Genomic DNA, 15,012 nt, shown 5'->3' with positions numbered 1-15,012 from the left:
CCTGTGCGTCCGGAGCGTGTGCTCCGCAACGGGAGAGGCCACAACAGTGAGAGGCCCGCGTACCGCAAAAAAAAAAAAAAAGACCTGCCTCACAGGAATGCAGGGAAAACACCACGAATCAATACTTGTAAAGCCCAGGAACCACGCCTGGCACCAAGGGCCAGAACTCAGCCCTGCTGGCTTTGTGCCTGGATGCTGGGGGGAGTTTCCAGCCACTCCTGTGGCAAAGGCCACATGTCCCTGTTCCCTTTCAACGCGCCTCTCACTGTCATTCCATACTATCTCTCCCAGCAAACACAAGGATGCGTAGGATGTTTATACCTTGAGACTCATACTTCCCTTTTCCATTTCTCCCTTGCAGAGAGTCCCTGGGGGTTGCCCTTGGTGGCCGATAGCCCGGCGGCCAGGGCAAAGGTGGTGATGGCAGAACTGGCACACCTGAAGTTGGAAAAGAAGCCATGGCCTACAAGTAAGATCGTGCCTGCCTGCTGAACAAGGGGTAGGATGGTGGAGGCCAGGAGCCCCCAGTCTGCAGGAGGCCATGTGCACAGTCTGGGAATCTGGTGGACTGTCTTGGGGTGGGGGAACAACTCTGCCAGGGTAGAGGTCACAGAGGCCGGAGCCTTTGGAGGGTGTCCCAAGGGATGAGACCTGACCTCCAGCGAGCTGGCCCCTCACTCAGGCATCTTTCCCCACCCCCGACTCCAGCTCTCTCCTTCCCATGGCCACCTCTCCCTTCAGAATAGGAAAGGACTAAGACTAAGAAGATGAGGTCTCCATGCCATACTTCTTCCTTCTTTTCATTATCTCACTGAATGCTCTAGCACTCTGGAGCAGGTCAGTTAATTGCACCCACTAACAGATGAGGACACCAAGGCTTGGAGCTGTGAAATAACTTCCTCAAGGCCACGCAGCTAGGGACTGGCAGTGCTACATATATTGTGGGGGAAGTGAGGCAGATGCAAAAACGTCTCCTGGGCAGAGTGGGAAAGGGGCTGGCCTCCTCCTTCCTCCACTACAGTCAGAGGAGGTAAAAGGCTGGGCCAAAGCGGGTGCAGGACTGCTCCTTGTTGGGGGCTGGCCACATGGCCCAGTGACCAAGAAGTGGCAGTGGAGGGGGTCGGGGGTGGGAAGCTGATGATACAAACAGGCCCTGAAGCAAAGATGGGCATGTAGTCACTTCCTTAGGCCATGTCACAGCAGGAGCAGATCCCCCTTGACGCCTGTTGTGTGTCCCCCACTTCCTCCTGCCATGGTCCCACAGTGCCTGGCACTGACCTCCCAGCCTGACAGGTGGTATCACCTCCAAAGCCAGGAGATGGCCTCCTTCGGCTTCTTTTGCCACACTCTGGGCTGCAGCCCAAGGCATGATGATCCCTCCTGGGCCCAGTTAGCAAGTGGGAGTCTAGTCCCAGCTGAGACTGTCCTCCTGGGGAAACGATGGGAATGGGCAGGGTGTGAGCCCCTGCAGAGAGCCGGCTGGGCTCTCAAGACCATCTGGCAGGCAGAGCGGAGAACAATAGGATTTTCAGAGAGGAAGGGATGGCAGGCCCCTCCCTAGATACATGGGAGGCAGTACCTGGAAGTCAGCTGAGGGGGTCACAATCATGAACTTGCCCTAAAAGCGGGTCCTTGACTCTCAGGATGGGTACCAGATGCCAGGATGTAGGCCACGGTGAAGCAGTCTGGGGCAGAGCAGATGCCAGGAACCAGAGCCCTCGTGGCAGGGAGGGCTAGGCCAGAGGACTGTATCCAGGCCATTCCAGACACCATCTGGACAAGCCTGGGAAGGATTCAGAATTCAGCCCCTTCTTTCACCCCTACACCTACTACACTGAATCACACCACCATTTTATTTTTCCCCTGCATTCTTGCAGCAGCCTCAGAACACCCCAAGCATACTCCTGCCTCAGGACCTTTGCACTGACTTTCCCCTCTGCAGACCTGGAATTCTGTCTCCCAGACCTTTACCTGCTGGTTCCTTGAGTTCTTTAATAGTTTCCTTTCTGGAAAGGCCTTCCCTGCCCATTCTATCTAAAATTTTCAACTCCTCCCCTAATATTTTATATATCTCTGCTTTATTTTTTTCCCTCAGCACTTATCACTATCCAGCCTACCATACATTTTACTCATTTATCTTGCTTATCCTACATTCATGTAAGCTGCCTGAGAGCAGGCACTTGGGGCTCTTTGGGTTATCCCAGCATCCTCAAGGCCTCGGAGATAGCCAAACAGTAGGTGCTCAGAAAGAACTTGGTGGGTGGGGCGGCAGGGTGGGCGCTGCTGGGCCATATGATCTAGGCTGCCAGGATGAGCAGAGCTGAGCCATCTTGAATTGCAGCCAGGATGGTGTCTTGGGAGGGCAGAGAGTGGAGGGGTGCCATGGGGAGGGGCCTTCTCATGTGTCGCCAGCCACTCAGTGTCACCCAGAAGTGTGTTCACTAAAGGGTGGGTGCAAGCCAAGGATCACCTTGAGAATCTGGGTGTGCAATCTGTTCCTGCCTTTCACTACTGGTGTGAGCTTTGCAGGCGGCTTTGCCTCCCTGTGGCTCAGTTTCCCCATATGTCATAGATAGGTACAATAGTGCCCTCCTGATAAAGTTGTTATGAGGGTGACCTGGCCAACATCTTATAAGGTGCTCAGGACAGGGCCAGCCCCTAAGTGCTTTAAAAGTGTTTTGTAAATTTTTAAATATATATATACTGATCGACTTCCCTTCATTTTAACCAAAAATAACTGGCCACTAAAGCAGCTAACATTAATAAATAGTAACACTACATAGTAAGCAAGGTCATGTACCTGCCCTAACAGAACGACCAGGTGTGTGTTGCTCCCTTTCCCACCAGGCCCGACCTCAGGATCACTTGCTCTTTCCTGCATTTTCCACACCTGGGAAAGAGCACATCAGCCCCTTCACGGCCTCTTTGCTTAGGTGATGGGAGCACCAGGGTTCCTGGGCCTCTACTTCCGTGTCCCTCAGTCTTTGGCACAGCTCTCAGAGGATGTCCTTGCTCCCAGATGGTGCATTCCCCCCTCTCTCTCTCTCTCTCTCCCTCCCCCCTCCACTACCCTCCTCCGGCCCCAGGGCTCACTGGCCACCAAACTCTCAGGACCTAATGGGCTTCAGTCGAATACTATTTGTTTCCTGTAGCTGCTGTAACAGATGACCACAGCTTGGTGGCTTAAAGCTACACATTTCTTCTATTTCAGTTCTGGAGGTCAGGAGTCCAAAATGGGTTTCACTGGGCTGAAATCAAGGTGTTGGCAGGGCCAGCTCCCTTAAGAGGCTGTAACGGAGAATCTGTTTCCTTGCCTTTTCCAGCTTCTAGAGCTGCATTTCTTGGCACATGGTGCCTTCCTGCATCTTTCTCTGCTGCGTCTTCACACCACCTTCTCCTCTGACGTCATGGACTCTCCCTCTTCTAAGGACACATTAGGGCCTGCCTAGACAATCCAGGATGATCTCTCCATCTCAAGACCCTTAATTTCATCTGCAAAACTCCTGTTACCATATAAGGTAACATTCAAAGGTTCCAGGGATATCTTGGGGGGTGGCCATTATTCAGCCTACCACACTATGCTTCCTGAGCTGTGGAGACAGAGGCAGGACAGGAAGCCCAGCTTGCATGGCTTCCTCACCACCCAGGAGGCCAGCAGCTACCCAAAGACACAGGATCTTTGCCCTCCCTCACTTCCAGGGCAGGTACAGCTGCTGCAGATCAGAGCCAAGGAGTGGGTGGGTCACCTTGACACAGAGAAACCGTCGCCTCTGTTCTCCCCAATGCCTTTGTGCCTGTTCACAGCTGCCAGCACAGGAGCACCCCACACTGATCTTAACTCAATGGTGTGCAAGCAAACAGCACCGTGAGAGAGACTCCAGGCATTTCCCAGGAGGCCCACACCAGCCCAGACCCGATGTTAACCCTTCACTCAGACACTCTTAACATTGACCCCTCTTGCCTTGCATGAGGAGGTTTCTCCAGCTGTGAGAAGAGAACACCTGTTTCCTCAGCTTAGAAAAAGGCAGCAAACCCTGGGGAGAGAATCTGGGCTGCCCTCTTTCTAGTGCATGCCTTTGAGTGCTATACGTGACCTCCCCTGGACCTCGGTTCCTTTATCTGTAAAATGGGGCCAACCACAATGACCTCTTCGGTTTATTGTAAATATCAACTGAGATAGTGAGTGAGGAGCAGTGAAACCAGTGCAGGCACACAGTGGTCATTCCAAAAATGGCAGCTGTGATTATTGTCACTGCCATTCATGTTCTTATTTCTTGTCCAGTTCAACAAAGGCCAGAAGTAAGTGCTCACTGTGTGCCAGCTGTGCTGCTAGGCCCTGGGGAAACAGCGATGACAGAGTCAGATGTATTGCCCACCCTCATGGAGTCCACAGTTTCACAGGGAGCACAGGACACTATTGAGACCCCTCTGAGGGACATCAGGCTGAAATCAGGAGGGCTTCCTGGAGGAGGGGACACCTCACTGCAACCTGAGGGATGAGGAGACTGGCTAAGAGAAAACAGAGAGGGGAGTGCCCAGGGCAGAAGAAACAGCAGGTGCAGAGGGCCTGGGCGGAGTTTGGTGTGGCCTGAAGTAACAAGAAGGCAGTAAAAAAAGAGCAGTGAGTGTGGAGATGTGTTTGACTTCTTTCTCACTTGAATGTTCAACCATCGAGCGCCTACTGTGTGCCAGAAGCTAATCTAGGTGCTGGGGAAACAGAACAATCCATACAGGAATCGCTGCCCTTAGGGAGCTGACCCTGCAGAGGAGAGACAGACCATTAACAAGACAAACAAAGTGCATATTCTCTAGGAAGTGAAGTGCTATGGAGAAAAATAACACAGAGACAGGAGTGTTGAGGGATAAAAACTTCTGAGCAAAAAGTTTTTTAAAAATTAGGTAAGAGAGTAAGCCAGGGATATCTCTGAGAAATGTGGCCTGAGTTTCTTAAGATACAGCATTTGTTTTAATAGCTGGAGTCAGGACTGGCTGCTAAGTAGATTTCCTCTCCAGCACCAAGTTTAATTGATGAGTTGGCGCTTTTGGAGACATAGTAGAGAGGCAGCATTTGGACTCAAAGAGAAAAGAGATTGACTAGTAACATCTGCTGTGGGAGCAGGAGGGAGTGGGGAATGGAGTCAAGATGCCACCAGCTTGGCAGCAGTGATTCAAGCTAAGAATGATGGCCAGCCTTTCCCAGGCATGTCTGGGCAATGAATAATTCCACATAAATTAAGCTTCCAAACAACCAACTCTTAAAAAGAAATCTTTTTAATTGTGAAATGGGAAACCAGACAATCATACTTATTAGAGATGAGTATAAAGTATGAGTAAGTAGGCCCTGAGTGAAGAGCTGAGAAACTTTCTGGGAATAAAATCCATAAGCCTTAATGCATGAACTTCGTTCTCAGTGTTTGACTGATTCCGTCTGTGTTTAAACTCTTTGGATGCCCTTATTTTTTCCACCGAAATTCCCAGTTCTTGCTCTTGCTGATAACGAATTCTCTGGATAAGTTTCCACTGCCAACCCCACCCAGCATACTGACCCCCACCCCCCGACCCCCACCCCCCGACCCCCACCCAGTGCAGACCCTGGCAGTCCATGTGAGCCTGAGACCAGTTTGTGTTTCCACAGGGACACACTCGCTCCACTACTACTACCTGGCCCTGTCAGAGCCAGGCCCAAGCCTCCCTAAGTTTCTGGCTGTAGGCTACGTGGACGACCAGCCCTTCATCCGGTATGACAGTCGTGTGGGCAAGGCTGAGCCCCAGGCCCCGTGGATGACGCCAATGGATGCCCAGTACTGGGAGACAGAGACCAAGAAGCAGGAGAAATGGGCGGAGGTGCAGCAGGTGGAGATGTGGACGGTGATGGGCTACCACAACCACAGCAGCGGTGCGTCGGGCGGACCCCCTATGCTCCTTCCTTCACGCTCTGCGCACTGACCCTCGAGGCAGCCATGCCTGTCATAGGGTGTGGGGCAACCTTCTGATACTTGGCTCTTCTCAGTCTCCTTCCCCCACAGCCAGGCAGGGGCCTCAGGGCCTCAGAATCAGTCGGGGCTTCAGCAGCCAGCCCACAGGCCAGTGCAGCAAGCATCCACAGGGGCAGAGGGCCCATGATACCTCCCCCTCTCCCCTTGGCTACCCAGGGCTCTGGACCTCAGCAGACTGGGAGAGGCTTTTCCCTGCCTCACGCACCACCCTCAAATCACGCCTGCTCACCCCAGGTCCTCGGGATGCCATCTCAGCTTCCCCATCTCAGCAACAGCGAGCTTACAGCTACCACCAAGGCTGCTGCTAATTCTCAGTAAAGTGCTTCTGGAGCACAGCTCGTTCACACAACACCCTCCTGCTCTGTGCCCAGACACACCCAAATGGCCAGACTAAAAGCCTCGGGTCCCCAGAGGCCTCAGAAAGAGTAGATATAAAGGACTGAGCCTGGGAAGGGCTGTGCATCAGCCCAGGGCCCCCGGGATAAGCATGGCATGACGTAGTCTTAGCACTGAGGACATTATACACCCATAAGTAGTGTGGGATACGAAATAAGGATGTGTCTAATTATGAACTTGAGTGTTCGTCCCACATGAGAGGCCCAGCAGGTTTCTCAGCCCAGGCTGCTTATCAAAATTACTTGGGAGATTTTTTTTTATAAACTTATTTATTTTATTTATTTATTTTTGGCTGCATTGGGTCTTTGGTTCTGCGCGTGGGCTTTCTCTTGTTGCGGCGAGCGGGGGCTACTCTTTGCTGTGATGCGCGGGCTTCTCACTGCGGTGGCTTCTCTTGTTGCAGAGCACGGGCTCTAGGCGCATGGGCTTCAGTAGTTGTGGCACAGGGGCTCAGTAGTTGTGGCTCGCGGGCTCTAGAGCGCAGGCTCAATAGTTGTGACGCGTGGGCTTAGTTGCTCCATAGCATGTGGGATCTTCCCAGACCAGGGCTAGAACCCGTGTCCCCTGCTTTGGCAGATGGATTTTTAACCACTGCACCACCAGGGAAGCCCCAGTTTTTGTTTTCGTTTTTTAAACGCTGACACCCTGTCCCTCCACCCTCTGGAGGCCCCTCTGGGTGGTGGGCTTCTCCGCGCCTCTCAGTGACTTGACACCCCCGGCCACCACTAACCAAAGCCTTCTTACCTGCACACACAGGCATGCACAGCGCTCAGCGCATGTTCGGCTGTGAGATCCAGGAAGACGGCCGCTACAGGGGCTTCTGGCAGTTTGGCTACGATGGGCAGGACCACCTGTCGCTGGACCTGGAAACCCTGAGCTGGGTGTCAGCTGAGCCCATAGCCACGCGGACCAAGCACTGGTGGGAGACAGAGCGCTGCTACGCAGAGTACGACAAGGCCTACCTGGAAGGCCCCTGCCTTGCCTCCCTACACAGATACCTGGAGCTGGGAGGCCAGAGATTCAGCCGGAGAGGTAAGGCCCACCCTGTGGCAATGCAGAATGGCCCCATGCTCCCTTTCTCGAGAGCCGTCCCATTTGACACAGAAGACTTTGGGGGGGGGGTGAGGAAGCAGGCGCTGTCCCCCTCTGCTACGCAGAGTACGACAAGGCCTACCTGGAAGGCCCCTGCCTTGCCTCCCTACACAGATACCTGGAGCTGGGAGGCCAGAGATTCAGCCGGAGAGGTAAGGCCCACCCTGTGGCAATGCAGAATGGCCCCATGCTCCCTTTCTCGAGAGCCGTCCCATTTGACACAGAAGACTTTGGGGGGGGGGGGTGAGGAAGCAGGCAGTGTCCCCCTGGCTCAGACAAGCCCACTGGGACCCAGAAAGATGGCCAGCTAGCCAACAGCTTTTTCCTGCAGAGGAGGAAGAAAGCCCAGACCACAGGTCTTCACTCCAAGTGAGGTGGAGTGGGGAGTTCTGGAGTCTCCCCTGTCCCAGTGTGGTCTTGGAGAATAAACCCCCTTATTCTGGGCCTCATTTTGTTCATCTACAGAGCGAGTGGGTTAAACTAGGTGCTCATAAAGTCCTTTTGGGGTTTAACATCCTTTGGCTCTGCTCCTTGGGAAACAGACCCCAGGCCCCAGGGGATAGCATCCCTCACCACTCCCTGGACCACTGGGGACTGCCAGGGGAACTGAAGCCCTTTGCCCCTCTCCTCCCTCATAACCCTCATGCTAAACATGCTCCCCAGACTCAGGGTACATTGCAAACTTTTCCTGAACCCAGTCAGCAGGGCTGGAGACCCAAGGGCTGGGATGGACACTAGGGAAGGTGGGTGCTTTGGGGGGCCGAGGGTGAAAGCCTCGCGGCTGTGGTGGTCAGGGAGGCTGCTGGGGGTGGGGCTGATCAGAGCACCAAGCACACCGCGATGTCTGGTGATTGAGTAGCGGGATGTGAATCAGTTGAGGTAATGGGGAGGATATTCCTCAAAGGGAGGACAGGACAGATAACATCAGGAGCAGAAGATGTGATTATGAGAGCAGAGCGTGGTGGTTCAGAGCTCAGGCACTGGAGCCTAGCCTCTAGATACACATCCCAGCTCCAGGATTTGCTGGCTGTGTGACCCTGGGCAAGTTACTTGCCCTCTCTGTGCCTCAGTTTCCTCATCAGTATAATGAGGATGGTAATAATAACCTGCTGCCTCCCCAAAGCAAACATATGGGTGTGCGTTAAATAAGTAGTGTGGAACTCTCATTCAGCACCAGGTGTTGTCCTATGTCCTTCACCTGGTAGATTAGTCAGGATTCTCCACAGAAACAGAACCCACAGGATGCATAGAGAGAGAAAAAAAGAGATGTGTTCTAAGGAGTTGGGTCACATGACTGGAGGTAGAGAAGTTCCAAGATCTGCAGTCAGCAAGCTGGAGACCCAGGAAGAGCTGATGTTGCAGTTCCAGTCTGAGACCAAAGGCCTGAGAACCGGGAGAACCAATGGTGTAGTTCCAGTCCGAATGCTGGAAAGTTCAAGACCCAAGAAGAGTCAGTGTTTCATTTTGAGTCTCAAGGCGGGAAAGACCAGTGTTCCAGCTCGGTAGTCAGGCTAGAGGAGCTCCCTGTTACTCAGCCTCCTTGTCCCGTTCAGATCTTCAGCTCAGTGAATGGGCTCACCCACATTGCAGAAGGCAATCTGCTTTACTGAGTCCACAGATTCAAATGTAATACCACCCAGAAACACCATCACACACCCAGAAAGATGTTTGACCAAATGCTTGGGCATCCCGTGGCCCAGGGAAGTTGATACAGAAAATGAACCATCACCCCTGAATTACGTCATTTGGAACTCGAAGTCTGAACGGAAGGAATGATGAAGGAACAAGACAAGAGTCAGACTGGGCTTCACATCCAGGATGTCCAGCTCCGGAGCCCACAGTCATAACCATTCTCATTATAGGGTCAGAGAAGTATCATCCTTCTTGCCCTCATTTAACAAACTCTTATTAGGCACCTCCTGTATGCAGGAAGTCACAGGGGGAAGTATGTCAAGTCTCTGAGAAAACCCTAGGGTCTCTGTAGGGAGAAGGGGGAGGGTCAGTCTAGGGCCCACCAGCCCCACCCAGGACCCTCCTTGGAGGTTGGGGGCAGGAAGTCATATCCCCCCTCATGGAAGTTCCCAGGACAGTGCCCCTCTGGAATGGTAGGCAATGGGTTGTCCCTGCTTGTAGCAGTAATTGGGTGCCTTCCCTGGAGAGAGACCCTGTCCCTACTTCCTTGTCCTCCACCCTGGAGGATGCCGGAGGAGCCCAGGATTAAGCATGAGGGATGGGAAGAGAGCAGGCACTCCCCAGCCTTCCTCTCTTCACCTCTCCCTGCAGAGCCACCCACAGTGCGGATAACAAAGCACTCGGCCAAAGATGGGGGCACCACCCTGAGGTGCTGGGCCCTGGGCTTCTATCCACGCAACATCTTGCTGAGCTGGTGGCTGGGGGAGAAGGAGCTGGACTCTGAGCATGCGGAGACACGCCCCAGTGGGGATGGCACCTATCAGACGTGGGCGGCTGTGTGGGTGCCGGTGGGGGAGAAGGCCCAGTACACCTGCCACGTGCAGCACTCCAGCCTGAACCACACGTTCACTGTGTCCTGGGGTGAGGAGCTGGGGCTTGGCCCGGAGCGGGTGAGGAGGGGCAGGGGAGGGCCCAGGGCACCTGGAGACAGTCCCATGGACTGGGGTGGGGGGTGGGCCCCTTTTCTCTGTCTTTTCTTAGAGTCCTCTCATCCTGGACTTATCGCCATGGTTATCTCCCTCATCCTGGTCTTGCTGGTGGTTGTTGGTGGTGTGATCTTGACCAAGTGCATTCAAGGTAGGTGGGGAAGAAACAAAAGAGCGGGAGGCCCTCTGGCTGGTCCAGCCTTATGGAGAAGAATGCTGTGCGCCCATCCCTGCAGCTAGAACTGTTCCCTCCTGGGGAGCAGCGACTACTGCTGAGGTCCTGCCCCCTGTCCCCCACCTGTGGAAAAGCCCAAACGTCCCCACCCCACAGCTGCACACCACCCCGAGGACCCTGCAGATCCCACAGTCAGGGGAGACCACTGGGCCTGACTTTGGAATGGGCCCACAGCGGGAGTGGGAGGGGGAAGGTGGGGACACACCACCCACCTCCTCTCTTGTGTTCTCTTTCCCCACAGCCAGGAATAAGGAATCTTACAAGCAAGCCCCAGGTGATTGTGGGATGGACCGGTTGGGGAGAGGAAGCCTCGGGTGTTCTCAAGCATGGCCCGGATGCCTTGGAACTCAGGATGGGGGTGGGGCATGGGGTGGGTGCTTTCTCTGGCCTCCGCCTCCTGCCCCATCCCACCATCCTGGAGCCAGGCAGAGGGGGTAGGGAGCTCTACAGGGAGTCACCACCTGGGTTTGGGGGAGGGCTGGGAAGCCGGCTGGGGTCACCTCCCTCCTTTCTCCCGGCAGGTGGAGAGGACCCCCATAATTCCCAAAGCCCAGCAAGAGCAGGGGCTACTCAACTCATCTGCTGACAGATGGTCACCGTCACAGATCAAGGAGGTGTTTTGTGGGATGTTTGGGGACCTGAAGACCCCCTGCCCTGGCTGGCTGGTATGAAATCTGACTGTGAAGGGCCCACCCCACCCCGAAACTGAGGCGTCCTCACCCCTATCAGTCTTGTTACAAGCGGTCTGTGCCACTAAGATGGCTTTGCCATCTCCCTGAAGTCCTTTTAAAAGTCTAATTATTTCCTGTTTCAGGGATGGGGAGGAGGAGGACAGTAGTAATTCCTCAGATTGTTTTACACCTGACAATTTGCCAAATGATTTCATGTTAAGTGTAAATCCCACTTGAGCTTCTCAGGCACCCTGTGAGTTTGGCTATGTTATTCTCATTCCCACTTCCTGAACGTGAAAACCAAGGGTCTGGGCAGTCAGGGAAGAACCAGAACAATAGTCAAAGAGTTACAGGGGCAGCATCCTTAATGCACCTGCTAGCATCAGGAAGAAATAGCTGAATGCCTGCCTCATTTATAAGTGTGTTCTTTTATGTATGTCTGATCCCCTTTTGTAAAGATTAGAGTGTTGGGGCTGTGAGGGTGTAGGGGAGGCGGCAAGGATGGGAACATGTGTATGTGAGGGTGTGTGGGTGTGTATGTGTGAGGGTGAGAGGATATAGGGTGTATGTAAGGGTGAGTGTATGTGTGGTGTGTGGGTGTCCTTGTGTATATGAGGAGAAGCTCAGAGAGACAGGTGCCTGGGGGCCTGTTCGTTGGTCCCAGGCAGCTGGAGGATGAGAAACAACACAGGCCATATTTTCCATTATTTCCTGTCCTTTTGAATGATTTGAATTTTTGCAATAAGCACGTGTTACTTTTACAATAAGGGAAAGACCCCTTTTCGCTGTGTCCTGTGGAAATGCTTGTGAAGGATATGTCTGGAGAAGGCCCAGCCTCACCTTTGCATTTTCAGTGGAGCAGAAACCCCATGTCTCCTCTGTGAACAAGAATCCAGTCTCACGGCCATTTGGTGTGCTAAGGGGCTGGGACTCCAGAGCCCCAGCAGAGAGAGGGAGTGCTCCACTGTCATAAAGGACACAGGCCAGACCCCTCCCAGGGCACCCTCTGCCTCCCCTTCAGCTGACCCCAGAGTGTGACAGAGCCTCCTGTGGGGACTTTTGAAACCTCCGTGTCTGCAGCCCTGGGAGGCTCCGAGCCTGAGGATGTGAACGACTGTAATACTAGAAAAAGATTCAGCCTGCCCTGGTGGCCTGCAGGACCTCAGCAGTGAGCTTGTAATTATCAGATTGTCCTGAAGACGTGTCTTAAATGTCTGTCTTTCTCAGTGATGTTGTCATGTTCCATATATGCTGAGCAAACCACATACTAAGCAGGGTTCTAAGCACTGTACTGTATACTAAGCTGTTTAATCCTCAAAGCACACCTGTGCTGGAGAATTAATACTCCTGTGCTACAGGTGAGGAAACTGAAGTCCAGGGTCCCACAGCTGGTTCATGCCAGAGCTGGGATGTGAGGCCAGGTAGTCTGGCCACTGCACCAAAAGTCTCAATGACAACCGTGCTGTTCTGTAAATAGGCAAGCAAGTACACGTCTGCAATCCCTTATCTGCAATTCTGAAATCCAAAAAAACCGCCAAAAGCCGGAATTTTCTTCCTAACTTTGTCATCATAACCTGACCTGGGGTACTTCCCTGGTGGTCCAGTGGTTAAGAATCCGCCTTCCAATGCAGGGGACATAGGCTCGATCCCTGGTGGGGGAACTAAGATCCCACATGCCGCGGGGCAACTAAGCCCATGAGCCGCAACTACTGACACCGTGCGCCACAACTACTGAGTCTGCTCGCTCTGGAACCTGCGCACCACATCTAGAGAGAAGCCTGTGCGCCACGAGGAAAGATACCACGTGCTGCAACTAAGACCCAACGCAGCCAAAAATAAATATTAAACTAAAACTAAAAAAAAAAAAACTGACCTGGGAGAGAGGTGGGAGGAAAAACAAACAAAAAACCTTAAAGTGAAGTGAGGTTCTGTGCTTCCACTGCAGGGGACATGGGTTGGATCCCTGGTCCGGGAACTACGATCCCACATGTTGTGCGGTGTGGCAAAAAAAAAAAAAAGTGTTCATGCTCTTCATTTATTCCTCTAGGGTGCCTTTTCACAATTTTCCACAGAAATATTGATCTGGGGGATTATGGGGTGTCACCCCAGACCCCTCTGGTAGTATTATGTAATATTCAGCATCCATACCTGGGTAGCTTTCTAAAGCCCAAAGAATTCTAAATTCTGAAATACATCTGGCCCTAAGGGTTTCGGGTAAGATTATGGACCTGTATTAATAAGGTTTTGTGGCAATAAACATGTTTTATTTTTACAGTTGTCTGACTGTATGGTGAGACAAGTTAGGAAACAGGGCAGGTCTGGCCCCTACCAATAGGAGGCACAAGTGCCCGGGTGGGCCCTCAAGGTTCCCTCAGCCCTGGATGCACTTAGGTCCTCCTGAGCAGAAGTGAAACATTCTTCCCTGGGGAAGGGGTAGAGGCAGAGTGTGTTTGGGGAGAAGCAGATTGGACGAGGCTTCTGGCCAGTCATTCTCTCTTTGAATTGGTACAGCTGTGTCACCTTTCTGTACCCTACACATACCGCCAAGGCTTCAGGCTCCTCTACACACCTCCCAGACCCACCTCCTCAAGCTTTGGTCCTGCCCAGCCAAGTGTAGACCTTAGACTGGCAATTTGCATGGCTTCTTTGATGCAAGGGCATTGAATATTCAGGGAGCCTTAGATAGAGGGTCCGGCTTCTATAAGTGCAAGCCCTGGGCAGAATGGGCCGGAGGTTCCTGTCCAGTTCTGTGCTTCTCTGTGTCTAGGACCCTGAATACCTCTGGGGCCGCGGGATTATAGGACCATCCCTCCAGGTGAGGAAAAGGAGCAGAGAGGCCATGGACTGGAACAGTCCCATAACAGCCCCTACAGGACAGTAGCAGGGCCCCAGGCACCTATCTGCCACCCAAAGGCTACAGTCATTTCGCTCTTCCATTAGCCTCATTGGCTACTTGGTTTAGAAACTGCCAGAGGGCAAAGGCCAAGCAGTCAATATCTGTCCTGGATATCCATCAGCAAACCCTAGTTTTTGCACCTCACGGCCTTTTCCTGCTGGCTTTCCTCACCCTCTGTCCACTCGGCCTTCTGCCTTCTCACCAGAACACGACATCTGCAAGAAAACCTGGAGCTCTGGCACCAGGGGACTGGTAGACGGAAGTGCCTGAGGTGAAGAGACAGCCGCTACGCCTACCCTGGCCTGGGGACCCTTCCTCCCCCTTCCTGAGTCCTACTAACCCTTCCCTGCTGAAGCAGCCCTCACCCCAACTTCGCACCCCAGGCAGAACCTACCAGCCTTTATGCTGCCAATGGCACCACCGTCCTGACGTTCAGGAAGTGTCTGCTCCATAACTGGATTATGAGATCCTTGGCAACTGGGCAACTTCAAACTTTATTTTGTTTTAATCATATTTCCCTTAGAGGCTAGTTCAGTGTTTTGCCCATGGAACCATAAAATACATTTTAGGGGAAAAAACCAAAAAGTATATAAAAATAAAAAATAAAATAATACATTTAAGACCTAAAGGGATCCTAAAGCATCTCTAGGAGCCCCTGATAATTTGACACTCTCACTAACTACCCCACCCCATCATGCGACTTCGCTCTGCTGACGTCTTGAGGCCTCTCACATTAGAGTCCTTCCTGTCCAGGCTGTGAGCTCTCTCAAGTGTGTCTCTCTCTTACCTCCCACCCCCTCCCCAACACAGACTGGTCTAAGTCTGGTGCACCTGCAAACACTGAAGCAAAGGCAGATGATTCAACTAGCACCCGCCAACCAGGTAGGAGGTGAACCTAGGGGTCCTGAGTCTGATTCCACAGAGGGATGAACAGGCCCAGAAAGCACGGCAGTTTCCCCTAACCCAGGCTTTACTCCACCCTCATTTTTGTTTCCCTGCTTAGTAGCAGTCAGTGGTTTCAACCAAAGTCCGGGGCTATGGGCCCAACTGGACCAGCCCGGATGCCTGCCTCTCTCCTGGGTTCCTTCCTCAGCCACCCCTACCAGGT

General features: G+C 53.0%; 1 protein-coding gene across 1 annotated transcript in view; it reads left to right on the top strand.

The window, feature by feature from the left end:
• The window catches only part of LOC102985933 (H-2 class I histocompatibility antigen, Q10 alpha chain-like), a gene marked incomplete at its 5' end in the record, with an annotated part of 18,760 nt that extends 4,056 nt beyond the window's left edge, over positions 1 to 14,704 (top strand). The window contains 7 exons of the mRNA XM_055083409.1: positions 362 to 469; positions 5,636 to 5,896; positions 7,149 to 7,424; positions 9,768 to 10,037; positions 10,158 to 10,253; positions 10,579 to 10,611; positions 10,859 to 14,704. Of these exons, the coding sequence (XP_054939384.1) occupies positions 362 to 469; positions 5,636 to 5,896; positions 7,149 to 7,424; positions 9,768 to 10,037; positions 10,158 to 10,253; positions 10,579 to 10,611; positions 10,859 to 10,923 (1,109 nt within the window). The remainder of the gene's footprint in view (positions 1 to 361; positions 470 to 5,635; positions 5,897 to 7,148; positions 7,425 to 9,767; positions 10,038 to 10,157; positions 10,254 to 10,578; positions 10,612 to 10,858) is intronic.
• Positions 14,705 to 15,012: the final 308 nt, after the last annotated feature.

Source organism: Physeter macrocephalus, unplaced genomic scaffold, assembly GCF_002837175.3.
Source record: "Physeter macrocephalus isolate SW-GA unplaced genomic scaffold, ASM283717v5 random_1113, whole genome shotgun sequence".
Lineage (NCBI taxonomy): Eukaryota > Metazoa > Chordata > Mammalia > Artiodactyla > Physeteridae > Physeter > Physeter macrocephalus.
The sequence above is the reverse complement of the archived record's forward strand: the minus strand, read 5'-3'. Positions and strand labels throughout refer to the sequence as shown.